Genomic DNA, 18238 nt, shown 5'->3' with positions numbered 1-18238 from the left:
CTGTCCTCTGCAGTTCTTCTGGTAGGAATCACCTTTTTGCAACTTTTATATTTTGAGAGGTGAAGTGCCTCAGTTTGCTTGTCTAAATGTAGGACAAATATTTTGGGGGAAAGTTTTGGTAATCGAACAAAAAGATTCTAGTAATATTCTTCCCGAAAACAGACATATTTGGGTCGGCAGAATTAACATTTAGGAACCAAATGTAATACAATTCGAAGAGCCTTCATACAATAAGGAAAATTACTTTCGTCTTTGCTAGGATCATAATGATTGTCCACAGAAGAATATGGAGGCTGCTCAGCCATTTTTTGAAAATAAACATGTAGGGTGATTTGCGGCTACCACTTTTCCATCTAAAATGGCTTTCCTTGGTACATTGTACATCCGTTTTTTATTAATTGCCTTCGGTTTATTCCTTGTTTTAACCAGGTCCATGATCAGAGCACTGGAATTGCTACTGAGATCAAAGACCATGATACAAGTGTGAAGGACGTGGAAACCTATTGGCCATCTCCTGACTCCAAACAGCTCCATCACAAAGTCTCAGAATTGGAATATGGCGACAAAAACATCTATCAGCACCTTCAACTAGCTGACACTGGCATTGTGGTTAAAACAGAAGATGTCTGTGAACACCTTGATATTCCTGAGAGTGGCCCCAAATCTGAGATAAAGGAGGTAGATGAGACTACATTGTTCAGAAACAAACATAATTGCTGGAATGTTATGTTTGCTTACATCTTAATTTAAAATACACATCAGCCAATGGACATGGCTTGTAATTCATTACGTGACTACATGCTTGCGGATATTCAGCGTCTTAGAGCTTTACCAAGATCAGAAGACCTAGCAGTGTATTGCATCATTACAAAATACACATTACACATGATACATATGTCATTAGTGTGAAAGCAAACACTTTTTTAGCTGAAAGCTGTATTTTTTATTATGACTGATGTGATCATTATAACAACACATTTCGCAGATACATTATAACCTAATTAAGCCAAACCATGAGGTGGCTGTTATTCATTGGTCATAATGAATGTCCCAATGTTGGTCCTCAGCTGAAGTCCCCAGGCGCTCAGAAGAGAGTGGGAGAATTGACGCCAAGGGCTGAACGGCTTTTCTTTGCTTCTGAAATGCTCACCCCTACTCCAGCAACAGTAAGATGGCCACTTACTTAGAATGGGAAAAGACAAAATGTAAAATGGATGGCTAAGCAGCAAAGGAATTAACTTAATATAATTGCTAGAATGTTATTTTTGCCTCCATCTTAATTTTGAATGCACATCAGCCAATTCACATGGCTTATAATTCATTATGTGACTACATGCTTGCGGGTATTAAGCGTCTAAGAGCTTTACCAAGATCAGAAGACCTAGCAGTATATTGCATCATTACAAAATACATATGACATATAACACATGATACATATGTCATTAGTGTGAAAGCAAATACTTTTTGAGCTGAAAGCTGTATTATTTACAATGACTGATGTGATCATTATAACAACACATTTTGCAGATACATTATAACCTAATTAAGCCAAACCATGCGGTGGCTGTTGGTCATAATGAATGTCCTAATAATGGTCCTGAGCTGAAGTTCCCAGGTGCTCAGAAGAGAGTGGGAGAATTGACCCCAAAGGCTGTGCAGCTTTTCTTTGCTTCTGAAATGCTCACCCCTACTCCAGCAACAGTAAGATGGCCACTTACTTAGAATGGCGAAAGCCAAAATGCAAAATGGATTGCTAAGCATCAAAGGAATTAGCTTCAGTATTTAATTAAATAATGATTGTTTATTCTCTATTCAGCAGGCCACTTATTTGGGCATTAAAACTACTGCAAAGGTGAATGGCCCTGAGGTGAAAGTGAATCACATGCAGACTTCACAGCCATCTCCTAGCTTTGAGAAACTCCAACATGGAGTGTCAGAAGTGCAGTTTAAACAGGGAAACATCATGATGTGTAATCAGAATACAGACACACTTGGAAGTGTGGACCTTCTAAAGAACTGTGAGAGTGCTTCCCCTGACAACAGATTTCAGATTATTGGGAAAGGGATTTTACCTGAAGGTCAACTGTATCCACCAGCCATACGGGTAAACCCGCAGATATAATTGTATTGGTAATTAAAAACCAAAGCACAGATTACCTATGATAACCTATGAACCAGATAACATATCTGAAAAATGTATACATACCAAACATTGCAGTATATTTTGAGATCTTACATTGTAAGTCCCATAGAGGATATCTGGTCGCCCTGTGCTCCATTGACAGCTCAGCTGGATATCATGTTGCTCTCAGTCTGCCCAAATTATAGAATGGGACTCACCTCATAGACTTGATTTAACTTCTTATCTGTGTGGCATAATGAACGCAATATATCAGTTGATATAGCCCTTATTAAACATTCAGGGTCATATGCTACATCAATTTATACAATAAGCTTCACTTGATGAAGCAGTTTTTAATGAACCATCTGTTGTTTATTCCCTTTTCTCCCCTTTTTCACTAGATACTATATACTATACTATGACTATATGCCCAGACAACAGTGTCAGAGATTCCAAATTTTAATCTCCTGAAGTAAGAAAAACTCACAACCGCAGTTTGTTGACAGCTGCTCTAAATCATTGGCGAGAGACACTAAATATCTAATTTGATAACAACATTGCTTTTTAATTTGTTGATGGTGACAAACAATCTGAGTGACAAAGCCTTTGATTCCAACCCATCCCAGATCAGTGCTAAACAGGAGGATTATCAAGGAACGACTGGACGGACACTGGCAGAGCAGAATGTAGCATCCAAACAAGAGAAACAGCAAGGGCATGAAGAAGCTGTGAAAGTGCCTCTACTTGAAGGGCCAAAGCAGCAGAAGGTGCCTCATCTTGAAACACCAAAGCAACCAAATGTGCCTCATCCTAAAGTGAAAAAGCAACAAGGGCATGAAGAGACTGTGAAAGTTCCTCATCTTGAAGTGCAAAAGCTGGTTTACTGGTCAAGGAGCTGTGGGAGATATATGACCTTGGAGATGGCCCAAAGGTTTTATCGGGAATGCCGCTGCCACGCCCATCTGAACTCTTTCTGCAAACATAAACTTGTGCGCAACACATCAAGCCAAGCACCAGGCACAGCTACTGCAAGGTTCGTCCACTAGGTCTACTGTAGAAAAGGGTGAAAATATAGCTTAAACTAAAGTGATTAAGTCAGTTTTTTAGACAGAAAATTACAATCAATGAATAAATAAATTACAATCAATTACAAAATATTATGCTTTGTCTTCTGTGTGCAGCATATATTTGAACTCTGCTGGGAGATCCTTCAGGATATGTATTCCAAAGATTGGCCTGGTTGGTCAGACCGACGGCCTGAGGACCAATTCAAATCCTTTCGCGACCTCTCCAAGATTCAGGTCAAATTTTGTGAATGGCTGAATGATTGATTTCAGCACAGCCTTTATTGCATTTTCTACAAGGCAAGGCACCCACCAATGCCAGATTGAATTGGTATTGTTCAGTCAGGACAACTGAAACATAAATAACTCTTATAAAAGACATTATATTACAGTTATATAAAAATTGTTAAACACTTAGATAAACATACCTTAAACTGTCAGTCCACCTTTATGTGACTCAATGAAGTGGGAAAACACAGTGGTAGCAGGTGGTTTTACCTCGTTTATTTTTTAGTGAAGTTTTAATAACTAATTTACAATAAAAGTCTCATATCTTTATCTAGGGATACGTAACCAAGAAGATCTTTAGACTGTTGGAAATGCAAAATACTACTAATGAGGCTGAAAAGAAATACGGTGGAAGTTCCCAATATCACGTTGAGAATGAACTAGAGCTTTACCCCAATCCTGGTAAGTGCAGTGCGCAGCATTCATTTATCTCTCCAACTTTTCTCTCAGAAAAAGCGGGGAGTTGGAGAGATTGCTGGGGATGATTTCAGAATGTACAGTATATATCATAAAGACTGTAGATGCGTGTATGTACATATAGTAGAAACAATAGACACAATATATAATCATGTCTAATAGTATGTTTCTAATAGTCAGTCATTATAATTAAGATACTCACAATTGCCTATTCTTGAAGGGCCAAAGCAGGAAGTGCCTCATCTTGAAACACCAAAGCGACAAAACGTGAAAAAGCAACAACGGCATAAAGAGACTGTGAAAGAGACTGTGAAAGAGCCTCATCTTCAACTGCAAGAGCTGGTTTACACTGTGGTCAAGGAGCTATGGGAGAAATATGACCTTGGAGAAGGCCTGAAGGTTTTATCGAGAATGCCTACACCGAGTCCATCTATATTCTTCATGCAAACCTTAACTTGTGCGCATCACATCAAGCCAAGCCGCAGGCACAGCTACCTCAAAGTTTGCCACTAGGTGTACTGTATAAAAGGGTGAAAATATGGGTAAAACGAAAGTGATTAAGTCAGTTTTCTAGACAACATAAGCATTTACAAAAGAATACCACTTTAACATTTACATTGTTTTTTTGTCTTCTGTGTTAAGGATATGTTTAAACTCTGCATGGAGATCCTTCAAGGTCCCTATCTCAAAAAGCATTGTGCATCACCTGCTTGGAAAGACTCACGGTCTGAGGACCAATTAAAATCCTTTAGTGACCTCTCCAAGATTCAGGTAAAATTTCATGAATGGCTGAATGATTGATGCTTTTCAGCACAGCCTTTATTGCATTTTCCACGGTCCCACCAATGTCATATTTAATTGGTATTGTTCAGTCAAGACAACTGAAACATAAATAACTTTTATAAAGGACATTATATTACAGTTATATGAAATGATCAAACACTTAGATACACATACCTTAAACTGTCAGTCCACCTGTATGTGAGTCAATCTGAAGGGAAAAACACAGTGGTATTACCTCATTCATTTTTAGTGTGCAATTTTGATAATTCATTTACAATAAAGGTCTCATGTCTTTATCTAGGAGTACGTTAGCAATGAAGTCTTAAGACTGAGTGGAATGAATCCTGAAAAGAAGTACAATGGAAGTACCCATTGTGACGTTGAGCATGAATGAGAGCTTTACCCCAATCCTCGTAAGTACAGAGCGCAGCATTCATTTTCCTTGCAACTTTTCTCTCCGAAAAAGTAGGGAGTTGGAGGGATTGCTAGGGATGATTTCAGAATGTATATAACATAAAGACTGTAGATGTGTGTATGTAAATAGGTAGACACAATAGCCTACAATATATTATCATGTCTAATATTATGTTTCTAATAAAAAGTCATTATAATTAAGATACTCACAATTGAAGGGAGCTCAATGTATCCATGCCAAGCTAATTCACATACATTATGATTTCAGTGCTGCAGAAAAAAAAATTAAGTGAAGAAATCAAGTTGGCAGATGATGTTCTTGAGTACATAATGGGACACTTTTATGACCTTAATTATTTTTGTGAACAGAATATAAAATGGCTGCCCTCAGTCCCATCTTCATCTCCCTCATCACTTCCCATCTCTACCAATCCCCTCCCGCAATGCATTCATAAAAATAATAAAGCATTATATGGTGGTGTATTCATAGACATATGTAATTCTATATATCTATGGGTGTATTCTTTCTTAATACTTAACCATGTGTTCATATCCACAAAAAATATTTGTATAGGCTATAATGACGTAACACAACATACATGTGACAAGTACTGTACATTAAACAAATGTATTCTCAAGCACAGCATTCAGAGTTTTGGGAAACAAGCAGTGGCGAACTAGGCCTTCTTGATCATGAGGCGAACCGCGTATGGGCTCAAATACACATAAGCGTTTTTTTAAAACGGGACGCGAGCAAATGCATTGATTCCTATGGCACGGCGCGTTTACCGTGTGCGCCCCTTCTCCACCACGCGTTGCGTCTTTGAAGCGTTTTTTAGGTGCGCTTAAAAGTTGAACTATTCTCAACTTTCCAGCGCAAGGCAGGGAAGCGCACCGCTTCTGTTTTGGCCGCCGCACTTTGCCAAGGCGTTACTGAAGCGTCTACGCCTGAAAAAAGACGCGTATGTGTATTTGAGCCCTATGGAAAGAAGCTGATCTGGTGCCATGAGATTTTGGTCCTGATGCGTTGCAGCCTTCTGCTGGAGGTGAGTGTCACTAGGAGTTTGTGTCGAGGGTGAGAGGGGTCGGCCATAATCTTCCTTGCACACCTCAGGGTTAGGGCTGAACGATTAATTGCATTTGCGATAAAATCGCGATATGGTAAAACGCGATTTTCTAACCGCAACGTCCGCGATAACAAAAAAAAATAGCAATTAGATTATTTTCCTAAATCGTTCAGCCCTACTCAGGGTCCTGGAGAGATGGCAGATTTCAGCCAATCACCTTCTCACTAGAACGAATAACACGCTGCAGTCGGCTTTCGTCCTTGGCAGTGGCAGCAGCATACCAGATGGTGATGGAGGAGGTGAGGATGGACTCAATGATGGAGGTGAAGAAGTGCACCATCTTTGGCAGATTGAACTTCTTCAGCTGTTGCAGGAAGTACATCCTCTGGTGTGCATTTTTTGTTGGGGGAGATGATGTTCAGCTCCCACTTGAGGTCCTGGGAGATGATGGTGTCGACTGGGGAGTCACTCAGGGTGATGGGGGTGGGCAGGGCTGGGTTCTTTCTAAAATCTACAACCATCTCCAATGTTTCCAGGGCATTGAGCTCCAGGTTGTTCTGTCCACACCAGGTCACTAGATGATCAATCTTGCCACCAACTTGAGGAGCTTGACGGACTGATGACTGGAGGTGCAGCTGTTAGTGTATAAGGAGAAGAGTAGAGGGAAAAGAACGCAGCCTTGAGGGGAACCGGTGCTGATGGTCCGGGGGTCAGAGACATGTTTTACCAGCCTCACGTGCTGCCTACGGTCAGACAGGAAGTATGTGATCCAGGGACGGACTGGCCATCGGGCATACCGGGCGTTTGCCCGCTGGGCCGGGGTGCAATATGGGCCGATGGTCCCGAATTTTATTTTTTTATTTTTTTCCCCATATAATGGTCTGACCGGCTGGCCCACGAAATTAGTTCATCAGCGGCCCTACTGACACTGGGCTGGCCCAATCACATCCCCTGGGCTGACCCAACACGAACCCCTTTCGATTTGGACCTGCCAACATAATGCATTAGGACGGTAAACAGCGTGGCCCATGGCCTTGACATGCTTGACACGCGCACGCTAGTCTGCGGCCCATTGGCCGTCTTCTTGAGTGACTAGGGTCTCGTCCAATCATATCAGCAAACACCTTCTACCTTTAGCTAAACTTTGCTATCAGCTCCCGTGGATGACAGTGCTGGTGGCTACAGCCAGGGAGATACGATACAACGACCTACGGTAAGCTTACTGATCATGAATTAAAACGTCTCTAAAATATGTTTGACTTAGAACCTATGTTCTATGGCCAAGTTCGTTTGCATAGCTAAATACAAGACAAGTCTGTAGCTGTTGCTAGCCCTCAGCCTACTGTACTCTGAAACAGCCAGCCGTTAGCCTTCACTCTATGTTGTGTGTTTGAGTGGTGCGCGGTGCCATGTCAATTGTTCCGAAAGCCCAGTATTCCCAAACCCTGGTATTCCGAAAATATGCCAATTTGTCCAGATACCGAATTATGATAGCCCGTTATACGCTCCAGTTTTCCCGTCCCCCCCGAAGTTCAGGGGCGTAGTTCAAACGTTAATACCACCTCATCAAGCGCGTTTCCTACAGGAGGAAATAGACTCCCTTCTAGAAAAGGGAGCAATACAGCCTGTCCTCTCGGAGACGAGAACAGGGGGTTCTTCAGTCGCTATTTTCATGGAAAATATCGACCGATCTTATACCTCCGTATTCTGAACAAAGCTTTAAAGTGTATGATGTGTATTGCATTTAGATTAATTAAGACCACCACCTTAACACACAAACTCTTGTTGAACTCATACAGTAGTAGGTTCAGTGACGTGCGGTAGCTGTCTTCTGGAGCTTCTGCGAGCCCGTGAATCAATGTTTCGTTGGAATCATGATGTAACGTTGTTGTAGCGGGAATACAGCAATGCTATTTGTATTTTCTAATTGGCAGGTCATATGTATGATTCTAGACTTCGCTAAGCACTGAAGCGACTGAAACGGTGAATTTTGATCAAATTCAGCGAAGTTAACAGGTAAAACGGGAGAAAAATAGGGCGTCTTTAGGCCGTCCTGCCTAAAAGTAGGGCGTCCCGTTTCTTCTTATTTTTTAGTAGACTATAGGGCAGACGCCCTGCTAGCTATAAGCCTGGTTGGTGTAGACATTCGAGATTAAAAAGGTGTGTTATCGAATTTAGTGGGCCGGTCTGGTTCAAAATGCCCGGGCCGATTTTTTGTCCCAGTCCGCCCCTGATGTGATCCATCTGAAGGTGGAGTCAGGCACACTCAGCTTGAATAGCTTGTCCTGCATCAGAGCTGGGATGAAAGTATTGAAGGCAGAGCTGGAGTCCACAAACAGGATCCTGGCATAGGTTCCTGAGGAGTCCAGGTGCTGGAGGATGGAGTGAAGGGCCATGTTTACAGCATCGTCTACAGACCTGTTGGCTCTGGAGGCAAACTGCAGGGGGTCCAGGAGAGGGTCAGTGATGGCTTTTAGATGACGCAGCACAAGGCGCTCAAATTACTTCATCACCACAGAGGTCAGGGCAACGGGTCGCCGTTATTATATGTTATATTAGTACATTTTTTAAAAAACAATCTTGATCTAATCAGAAATTTCATAACAAGTGCATAGCGTTGAATGTGTTATGGCAGACTGACTGAGCGAGACATCAGGCTTAGTAGTACAACACATGCACACATTAGCTCTGCAGAGAGGACTTCAAGAGACATGGGCGCTGATGCTGTGAAAAAGCCTTTATTAATATTAATTATGTATTAAGCTTTCATTTAACCAAATAAGAGTAAATCTGAGGAATGCAGTAGAATGTTAAATAGTCCACATTCAGATTTTTCTAACCATCACGTACACTAGTTAGATAAAGTATTAATTATGTGTAAAAGCAATAGCTGAATTTGCAGGAGAGAGTATTGTGGTATGCAGGCTCTCGAATCTGTGAGCTGCATCATGTCTAATATCCTACTCCTAAATCCAGTGAGTTGGGTTGGGATGCAATGGATAGAAAGGTCAAAGACTTAGGTCAATAATGAGGATCCATTGTAGCTACATGTGTGGTTGAGTGAACTCTCAGTGACATACCCCAATGAAAACTAGGACATTGGAACAGGTTACTATTTCTGTGTCTAACATTTTATTAGATTGTGTAATTGGCTAATATTAGTTTTATTGCAGCACAGGTTAAAACTATATAAAATAATACATTTCAACTGTTTGAAAAGCTGGGGTTGTATCCTTCCATACAAGGGATAAGACGCGCGATAGAGCATTTACAACCCGACCTGTAATTTATTCAAATGACAACAACTAAATATGCAATATATCCCATAATGGAAAATCTAGTAAGCCTCTTAGAACTTGTGGATTCCAGTTTTTTAGGAAATGCAATGACATTTCTGCTATGAGTTTACACAAACTCCTTTGATTTCACAGTGATTCATAATCATGATCACCATAATTGGTAAACTAGAATAGACCTCTATTAGCTGTTATTTAACAGCATAGCCGTACTATTCTTACAAAAGAAATTAGGTACTATTCTATGCCTAAGTTTAACCTGCTATTTGTTAAAAAAGTGTAATCCACCCATAATGCAAATCATGTGCATAACATAAAACAGTCATTAACACATTTCAGGGTAAAATGTAACTTTATTTTTTTAAGCAACAAAGTGTGATTTGCAAGAGTTTCAAAATATTTTAGTATCAAGTTAGGGGAAACATGAACATATACCTAATTTTGCCTTTCAAATTAATTCAACTTATAAAAGGATTTTACATTAGTGATTTTAGCAACTTCTTTTCAACACTTTACCAAGTTTATAAATTAATTAAACACACAAAGTGATCACTGCCGACAATCTTGTGTGTGTGTGCCATTCTTGTACCTTTTAGGAGATCTTAAAAGCATCATAAATACTATTTACACACACAAAGATGTTTCAGAGGAAAAAGCATAACTGTTTTTTTAAGAAAGACAATACATCCAGTGCATCAGACCAAAAGGTCAAGACTAATTACTCTAACTAATTTCACATCCTTAAAAAATTATAACAACTTACAAACAAAAAATAAAACAAAGAAAAACAAACATAAATACCAATTCAAGATGGCTTTTCCAACAGGTTTATGTTCGCCCCTGGCTGTATCGCTCTTCCTAGCTCCACAGAAGAACGCAATGGACAAAATAACCATTGTGTAAAAAAAAGAGAGAAAAAAAAAAACAAAAGAAAAACTACACAGGAAATGTGTTTAAATTCCTTAATTCTTCACCCCAGAATCTGGAGGGGAGCTCCAACTGCATTGTTTATACTATTTGTACAATTTCATGTGATGTAAGTTAGTCTCATTTCACTCATTCTATTAAGAAACTACTTCATTTCTGAAGTGAATTTCACAATTGTGTCCCTACAGAATAGTGTACCTCGAAAGGCTTAAGACACATGAAGGTGACATCAATGTAGGATGTATGAATGAAGTGGGAAAAAAAAAAAAAAAAAAAAAAAAAAAAATGAACCATGGACTGACATAAGGGGTAAAGTGGGTTCCTCCAACAGGTATAACCACCACAGTTATCCTTCCAAATCCAGGCATTTCCTCAAGGCACCTCTGCTTGGAATCACAATCAAGACATAATCCTTCTTTTAGGGTAAGGCAGGCTTCTGTTGGTCTCCTGGCATTTGCCACATAAAGACAGGGGCTTGGTTGCCTGGTTGCAGTGCCTAGGGTGGCGGCCATCTTTACCGCCATGCACGATTCAGCAATTTCACCTCTGCAAGTCTCTTGCTGATCATGGTGGCGAAGAAGAGTCCGAGCAGCACACTGCTAATCAGTACATAGTCATAGTCATCCTTCAGAACATCAAACTGTTTAGAGGGGTATACACGAGTCTGGTAGATATCCAGGCCATATGCCACCACCTATTGAGAGGAAACAAAGAACTTCAAATCTAACAACCTCCACAGTAAGACTCTGAATAGACTATCAGTATGCTATATTTGATTAGAATAGGTTAAAATTGAACTTACCAGACATGTAGACTCCAGACCAGACGGGGCAGTGTATATTCCTCTCACTCTTGCTACAGTTTGGTTGTAGTTGATAAACCACTCAGCTCGAATGGGCAATTCAGGTGCATAAGGAATCAGATTCTCCTCCCTGAAAACCAAACCACAGGAATGTTCAAACTTCTTCATCTTTCCATACTCAAAGATTTTTTTTAAGAAAAAAAAAAAGAGAATCTTCAAGGCAAAGATTTGCTCCCCTTTATGCAATGAAGGGCATTCTGACTCACCTGCTTTGGTCAGAAACCATTTCTGGTCTTCTTGGGTCCAGGAACATCTTTGGTAAGGACAGAATAGCCCCTGATGGAATCCCCACTGAACAAACAGAGGCAAAAACACAACTCGTCAAAAATGTCAACACAGTAAATGGTACATGGTTTGCACACCTTAAGATAAGCAATGGCAGTCATGACAGCTAACACCTGCTTTATAGCAATTATTATGCCCATGAAAATTCACATGATTGAAATAGGACTCAAATATAATATCCATGATGATTAATCTGAAGACAATAATAATAAACCTACTAAGACAATAACAATAATCATGATTCTTCCCCAAGTTACATTTAGCAGACGCTTTTGTCCAAAGCGACGTACAAGGGAGAGAACAGTCAAGCTAAGAGCAATAAAACCTGGTGTAACAATAAATACTGCTTTTTTTGAGTGTTTTTTTTTTTTTTAAGAAATAGAAAACGACATAGAAAGAAAAAGAAGTGCGGGACTGTCACTGCTTAAGTGCAAGTTAAGCAAAGGTGCAGTTAGGAAGGGAGGTGCTCTCTGAAGAGTTGGGTCTTCAAGAGCTTCTTGAAGGTAGAGAGTTGTGTGTCTGAAGGCTGAACTCACCCAGCAGGTGTCGGCTGGTGATGCCCTTCTCTGTGAGTGTGGCCTCTAGAGTACTGATGGGGGAGGGGAAGATATAGGACTGCTGCAGCACCTGAGGAGGGTGAGGCCGGTCCAGGGAGCTGAACACGGTGCTGTTGTACAGTTCAGTTCCCTCAAACAGCTCCAAGACAGAGAACTCAATCCTACGAGACTTTACGTTCCAGTACTCATACTGCAGGAAGGTGGGTGTATGAGAGAGTGAGTGTGTGAGAGAGACAGACATACATAGAGGAAGAGAGGACATAGGTGAGAGGGAATAATTCAATAGGTTCCAAACAATGCCACCCAAATAGATTTTCCACATACATAGATATGAAAATAGAATAATAGAGTGCTATTTTAGTGTTGCTCACCACCACCCAGTTCTCAGAGTGCACAAAGTGGACGGGGCCTTTGGCTTTCCTCTGCACGGCCTCGTGGATGATACGTCCTGTCACGCCGTCAATCAGGAAGATCCCTACAAAGCTCCGCTCCTGGTGGGTATCTGTGCTCTCCGTCACAACCGCCAAGAGGTTGGGGTTCAGATACTGAGGGGTTGAGAGGGGAGAGAACTTTTAAAGTAGGTATGTCTGTAGAAGCTTTAAAGATTCTCAGCTTTTAGGTTGGTTTTGATATAGGTGTTGGATGGATGAAAATTGTCATTCCTGTTTCTGAAGTCATTTAAAAAAACAAAAAAACACACCACTGAGCACAAAGTGAAAGTACAAAACTCAAGGACAATATATATGAAGCGGGGTAAGTCACTGTAATGCTCACCTTGTAGAGCACACTGCGGTCTCCCATGACGCGACCCTGGGAATGCACATGCTCATTGGGCCGCTTGCCTTTCACCTCCACTATCTTCTGCACTTCTACGGGGATGACCACCTCCCAGATCAACTCAGAGGACAGATCCTGCCGTTCACACAAGGTCACAAGAGATCACACAAGGTCGCTCATCCAGTAGGCAGGAGGTTCTAAGGAAGTCAATTCCATCAGTCATAGAAGCTTACCTTGCGGAGGCGGAAGCCAGAAAGACTTCCCTGGCTCGAGTCCACCAGGTAGAAATATATGGAGGAGGCAGACTCTTGAAGCTGCTGCAGCACATTCTTATTGGACGGGAAGGCTGAGACCTAAGAGGATGATATATGAAGATAAATGTGTCAGACCACAATGTGTCCCCATTGTCTTGCTGTTTCTAGTGTAACATTCAACTAGCTTAGATACCGGTACAATGGCTAGTGATCTCACCTTGTATTGGTCATCAATGAGCAGTAGGATTTTACCATAGTCCTGATCCATCAATGGCAACAGCAGAGTCTGAAGTATTGGTCGGGGCAAAGCCGGCACGCTAATGTGACTCTTCTTCCCAAAAATGGGATTGAACACATGGAGAGATGCCAGGCCGGTCTCCTATCAAAAGCAACCAGAACATGTGAAGCATTTAAGAGCCAGTGCAGATATATTAGCATTTAAGCTTCATTCAACAGTACATCTAATGCAATACCTTATCCTTGACTAGCAGAGTGCACTGAGGTGGGTGAGGGAAGTGTGCAGTGGTCCTCTGCACCATCAGAGTAAAGGCTGAGTCAGGCTGGATGTTCTCCAGGTAGTGCTTCCACAGGATGGTTCCAGATTTGCTGTCGATGCCAAAGAGCTGTGGGAGGGGATCGACTTTGTTATAAAAATGGAAGCAGACCAGCCCACACTCTGACTGGTGAGAACCAACTACATGAACATGAACATCAGCAGCATGATGTTTTATTTGTGTGCGGACCTTCACTGCAAGGTCATCTCAAAATCGGATGGTAGCTACAACAGCATAAGCTGACAACTAGCGGAAACCCAGCTTACCTTTCCTGAAGCGGTCACCATCACCATCATCTTTTGCAGGTTGAACTCATCCCGGGACAATGTCTCGAAGGTGACCTCGTTCTTGACTTGGCTGCGGGGCTTGCGGGCATCGTAGAAGAGTTTCCATAGGTGACCAATCGTTGTCTGCAGCAGGATGAGCTGGGAGGACAAGCGTTTCAGCACCATGGCAAACAGACCATCTACAGACAACACAGAGGAAGAAAATAAGTTTTCTGACATACACAAACCATCACTCATATCCCTAACAATATCAGCACAATAGCCAAACAGAACAGAACAGAACAGCACAGAACAGCAGCAAAAACTACATGACAACACTACATATACAGTATTCTTTAAAATATCAGACACTGACATTCTCTGTATTCACAAACATTCACGCATGTTGTTACAGGAACTTTAGACATTGCACACAGACAGACACACACACACACACACACCATTAAGCTTGGAGCACAAACAGCTTGTAGTAAAGAACAAGGCAGGAAAAAATATACAGAATAAGAAATGTAAAAAGGAAGCTTGTCAATTTACCTTGAATGGCTGGATCCGAAACGCAGCAGTTAGAAAAGGCGAAGAAAATAAACATGAAACATAAACAAAGAGGGGACAGATAGGAACAAGCCCAGCACAGTTTACAGCAAGTAGGGGTGAGAGCTTAAGACATAACGAAAAGCACAGAGCAGGCATACAAAGCACATGAACAACATGAAGAGTTGGTATACTTTGGATATGGCACCAGAGAATTACCATGTGTAATATTGACACAAAACATATGACAAGCAATTAAGGCTAACAGTATTAGGGATCAATTGTTCACATTAGTATCAAATAGGTGGAATATTTTTTGTGTGTTATTAGAATTATTTGTATTTTGAATAACAGAAACGGCCATTAGCAATGATAATCAGGATGAGGATGGCAAATAAAAATTCTTCCCATCACTGTAATACAATCAGGACGAACAGAGCTGCGTGATAACCTCTTTATAGATTAAGTAGCTGATGACCAAAACATGACCAAAAGCAGAAGAGTTTACTAAGTTATAATTATTAGTTTTCTGATTAACAGTGTTTACCAGCTTTCTTTCCAAACTCTCCCTCCAGCTCAGCTTGGGTTCCTGTCAGTGGCAAATCAACCATTTCCATGGTAATCACATCAGCCAGTGCCTCCTCCCTTGACCAGACCACTCGCCCTGCAATGACATAAACATACAGAAAGTTCCTCATCTGATACAATTGGCAAATTAGTCCTCTAAACAGAGCATTTGAAACTGCCTACCAGGCTGCTGTAGGAAGGTGAGAGCAAAGTCCTCTGTCTGCACCATGGCTCTGTAGCCCACAGAGTCATCCTTTTTCAAGAAGGCCTGGATGTGCAGCTGAGAGAGAAATAAAAGTCCTGTAATGTGCCGTTTCAAAGGCATCCATCTACCTGAATTTAATGTCTGTTAAACAAATTCACAAAGTCTGGTCTTTCAGGGGTGTACTGTTTGCCTAATATGACAATATCCTATATAAATCAGCTTTGATTACAACTAAATGGACTTTCCCTACTGACTTTATTTGGCTTCCCGCCACTTGGGTCCAAGTGGTAGATGACAGTGGTGTCTAACAGTCTCCGGCCCGTGTCCACAGTGAAGAGGTTGATACTGCAAGCCTACAGGAGTCAATGAAAGTGATCACTGACAGCTTTTGAACCAATATAACTTGACCATTAAAACATAAGAATACATGAAACCATGGCTCTGAGATTTACACACAACTTACAGTTTCGTTTTTGGGAGCCATGACTCCAGCGACTGTCTTCTCACCGGTGGTGGCAAACGTTACCAGCCGTGACTGTAAAGAGGAAAATCAACAAAACATTCTTCAGATACATCTATGCTTGGCACTCTATCCGGGTTAGTTATTCACATTAATCTCTCTTGTGTGATGCCATTTAAGCTGTGTAATGAGCCAAACGTACAGGTTTGAAGTCCCTGAGGGCAGTGATGATGCCATCAGTGAGATCGAGCAGGATGTGTTGCTCTGGGCCCAGCTGCAGGAAGAAGGCAGTGAGGGGAGGCCGTGCGGGGTTGGGCTGGGTGGCAGTGAGCAGAGGCTGGAAACCTGAGGACACTTCCAGGTCCAGAGACTATAGGTGAGGAGAATCATGAGTCAAGACACTCACAAGCAACCAGAACCTCATAGTTCAGCTGCAGTACAACCACAATATGCATCATTTTCTGCTGACCAAGACAGTGGTGGCCATGATTCCTTACACATGAAAGCTTAATTAATCAACACAAACGTGTGTAAACACACAGACACACACACGAACACACAAACCTGTAAGAGGATCTGGTTCATCTCAGCCTTCTCTTCCAAATTCAGAGGCAGGGTGTAGAGGGAGAGGGTGATGGGGTCGATACATAACAGTATACCTTTTCCTACTACCACACAACTCTCCTCCAAACTGGACATCCATGGGGCTTCCACAGACATCTAGGGATGATTTAAGTATGAAGAGTCAAGTATTATTATGTTAAACACTTACATAATTATGAGATCTTTCATGCACACCACCATTAGTGAATAACAACTCTAACATTTCATTATTAATTTGTGGACATACAGTACAACCACAGAAAATATTGGACTTGTTTACCTGTTCCATAATTTCTCCATCTTCAATGTTATATGACACAATGACTATGTGGGAATTAGGAACTAGGCCCAGAACCAAGACTTCTCCCTGGCCTCCTGAGTATACTGTTTGATACTGAACTGTGTCACTGCAAAGGTAAATTATATAACTCATTCATTAGTTCATCATTTCCCAACCTTAAAGTATTATGTTCAGCACTTCACACAAGCTTATAGTATACCTGTCAGGAAGGTTTTCCACCCATTTCTGGTGACCATTGGAGAGGTAGTGGAGAGAAATAGCTGATTTCTTGAGTACAGCTACATATTTGACAAAGTCTTGCACACCAATAAATGCTGCTGATTGAAAACTGCAAAAATACATTAAAACCATTAAAGTTCAGATGTTGTCCCCTTCTTAGCAATTCACTATTGGATCAATGTATATCAATGGCTGTTTGTTCACCTTCCAGTGTCCAGCAGAACTTCCCAGTTCAGGCCACCAATATTGGTCTCCCAGCAGCGAAGTACACGTCCATCTCCCACCACCACAACAGCATCTGAGGGTATAAAGTTATCGTATCAATGATATAGCCTTATCTTAACACTCCAGTAGGTTTATCTTTAGTGGATGTTACGCTCACCTTGCCCATGAACAAGAAGAGTGTCGATGTTTCCCTCTGGTCCTGTTTTATCCACATGCCTCCAAACTGCGTTGAACACAGAATAACCAGGCTTTCAGGCATTCTACTTCACACTAACATACACTTTCTACAGTTTTTGACATATGGGAATATACCCTGTGGATCCCAAAGACTTTTGGCTTAATAGTCAAGTTTTTTCAAATATGTAAAGATGATAAGAATTACAGTAGTTGAATGGGACTACTCACATAATTCTCCAGTCCTTGAATTCAACGAGGCAAATATATTCTTCTCTGTTGCGACCAAAAGCTTCTTGGACGCTTGTGAATGGGTTTCAAAGAAGGCGAAACGCACATTGCCCACGTACTGCTGTCTCCTGTAAAACAGTAATGTTAGCTAGGTAGGTTAGAGAAACTGCGTGATCGAATGGATACAAATGTACCAGACTTACTTAATAGATACAAATGTTGCGCTATTTGATTATGTGGGAAATGTATCGTCCAGGAAGGTAACTAGCCTAGTCAGTCCTCTGGTGATGTTAGCTATCTAGCTAACGTTAAGTATTACCTCTAAACTAGTGTCACCGGCAGACTCGCTTGAAGCCGCAGACGTTGCCCAACATTGTCCTAACGCTATTAGTACTTTTCCGTCAACTAAATAACTCTATGATTAGACACACTAAATCAAGAGATTACAATGTCGACATAGCAACTGAGCTGATACTGGACAGAGGTTGCTCGACTACAATTCTGACATTGGCAGCTAGCTGGCTGGCTAGGACAGCTAACGTTATAAGCTAACTCCAGTCATTAGTTAGCTAGCTAAGATATGCACTTATGTATTTCAGTTAACATTACAGATGACAGGCAAGTCATAATCGAATATGTCTAAATGTATTCCCGAATAGGGATTAAGGAAACGTCCTGTTATGTTAAAAAATTACAACATTTAATTCCCCAATCTGCCGGCTTTAGTAGACATCCTAGGTAACTGATTAGACGAGCTAGTTTCAATGA

The 18238-nt window shown here is 41.2% G+C and overlaps 1 protein-coding gene across 1 annotated transcript; it reads right to left on the bottom strand.

The window, feature by feature from the left end:
* Positions 1-10638: 10638 nt before the first annotated feature.
* Positions 10639-17844, bottom strand: emc1 (ER membrane protein complex subunit 1; the record flags this gene model as incomplete). The annotated part of the gene is made up of 22 exons (XM_080853834.1): positions 10639-11072; positions 11181-11310; positions 11447-11531; positions 12062-12272; positions 12454-12627; positions 12857-12994; positions 13093-13212; positions 13331-13492; positions 13587-13736; positions 13934-14133; positions 15033-15149; positions 15236-15332; positions 15512-15610; positions 15721-15792; positions 15920-16087; positions 16282-16437; positions 16601-16727; positions 16821-16949; positions 17045-17138; positions 17223-17288; positions 17471-17598; positions 17807-17844. The coding sequence occupies 22 exons, from the start codon at positions 17842-17844 to the stop codon at positions 10893-10895; spliced, it is 2841 nt and encodes a 946-aa protein (XP_080709960.1). The 3' UTR covers positions 10639-10892.
* Positions 17845-18238: the final 394 nt, after the last annotated feature.

The sequence above is a fragment of the Sprattus sprattus genome, assembly GCF_963457725.1.
Source record: "Sprattus sprattus genome assembly, chromosome: 16".
NCBI classification, from domain to species: Eukaryota; Metazoa; Chordata; class Actinopteri; order Clupeiformes; family Clupeidae; genus Sprattus; species Sprattus sprattus.
The sequence above is the reverse complement of the archived record's forward strand: the minus strand, read 5'-3'. Positions and strand labels throughout refer to the sequence as shown.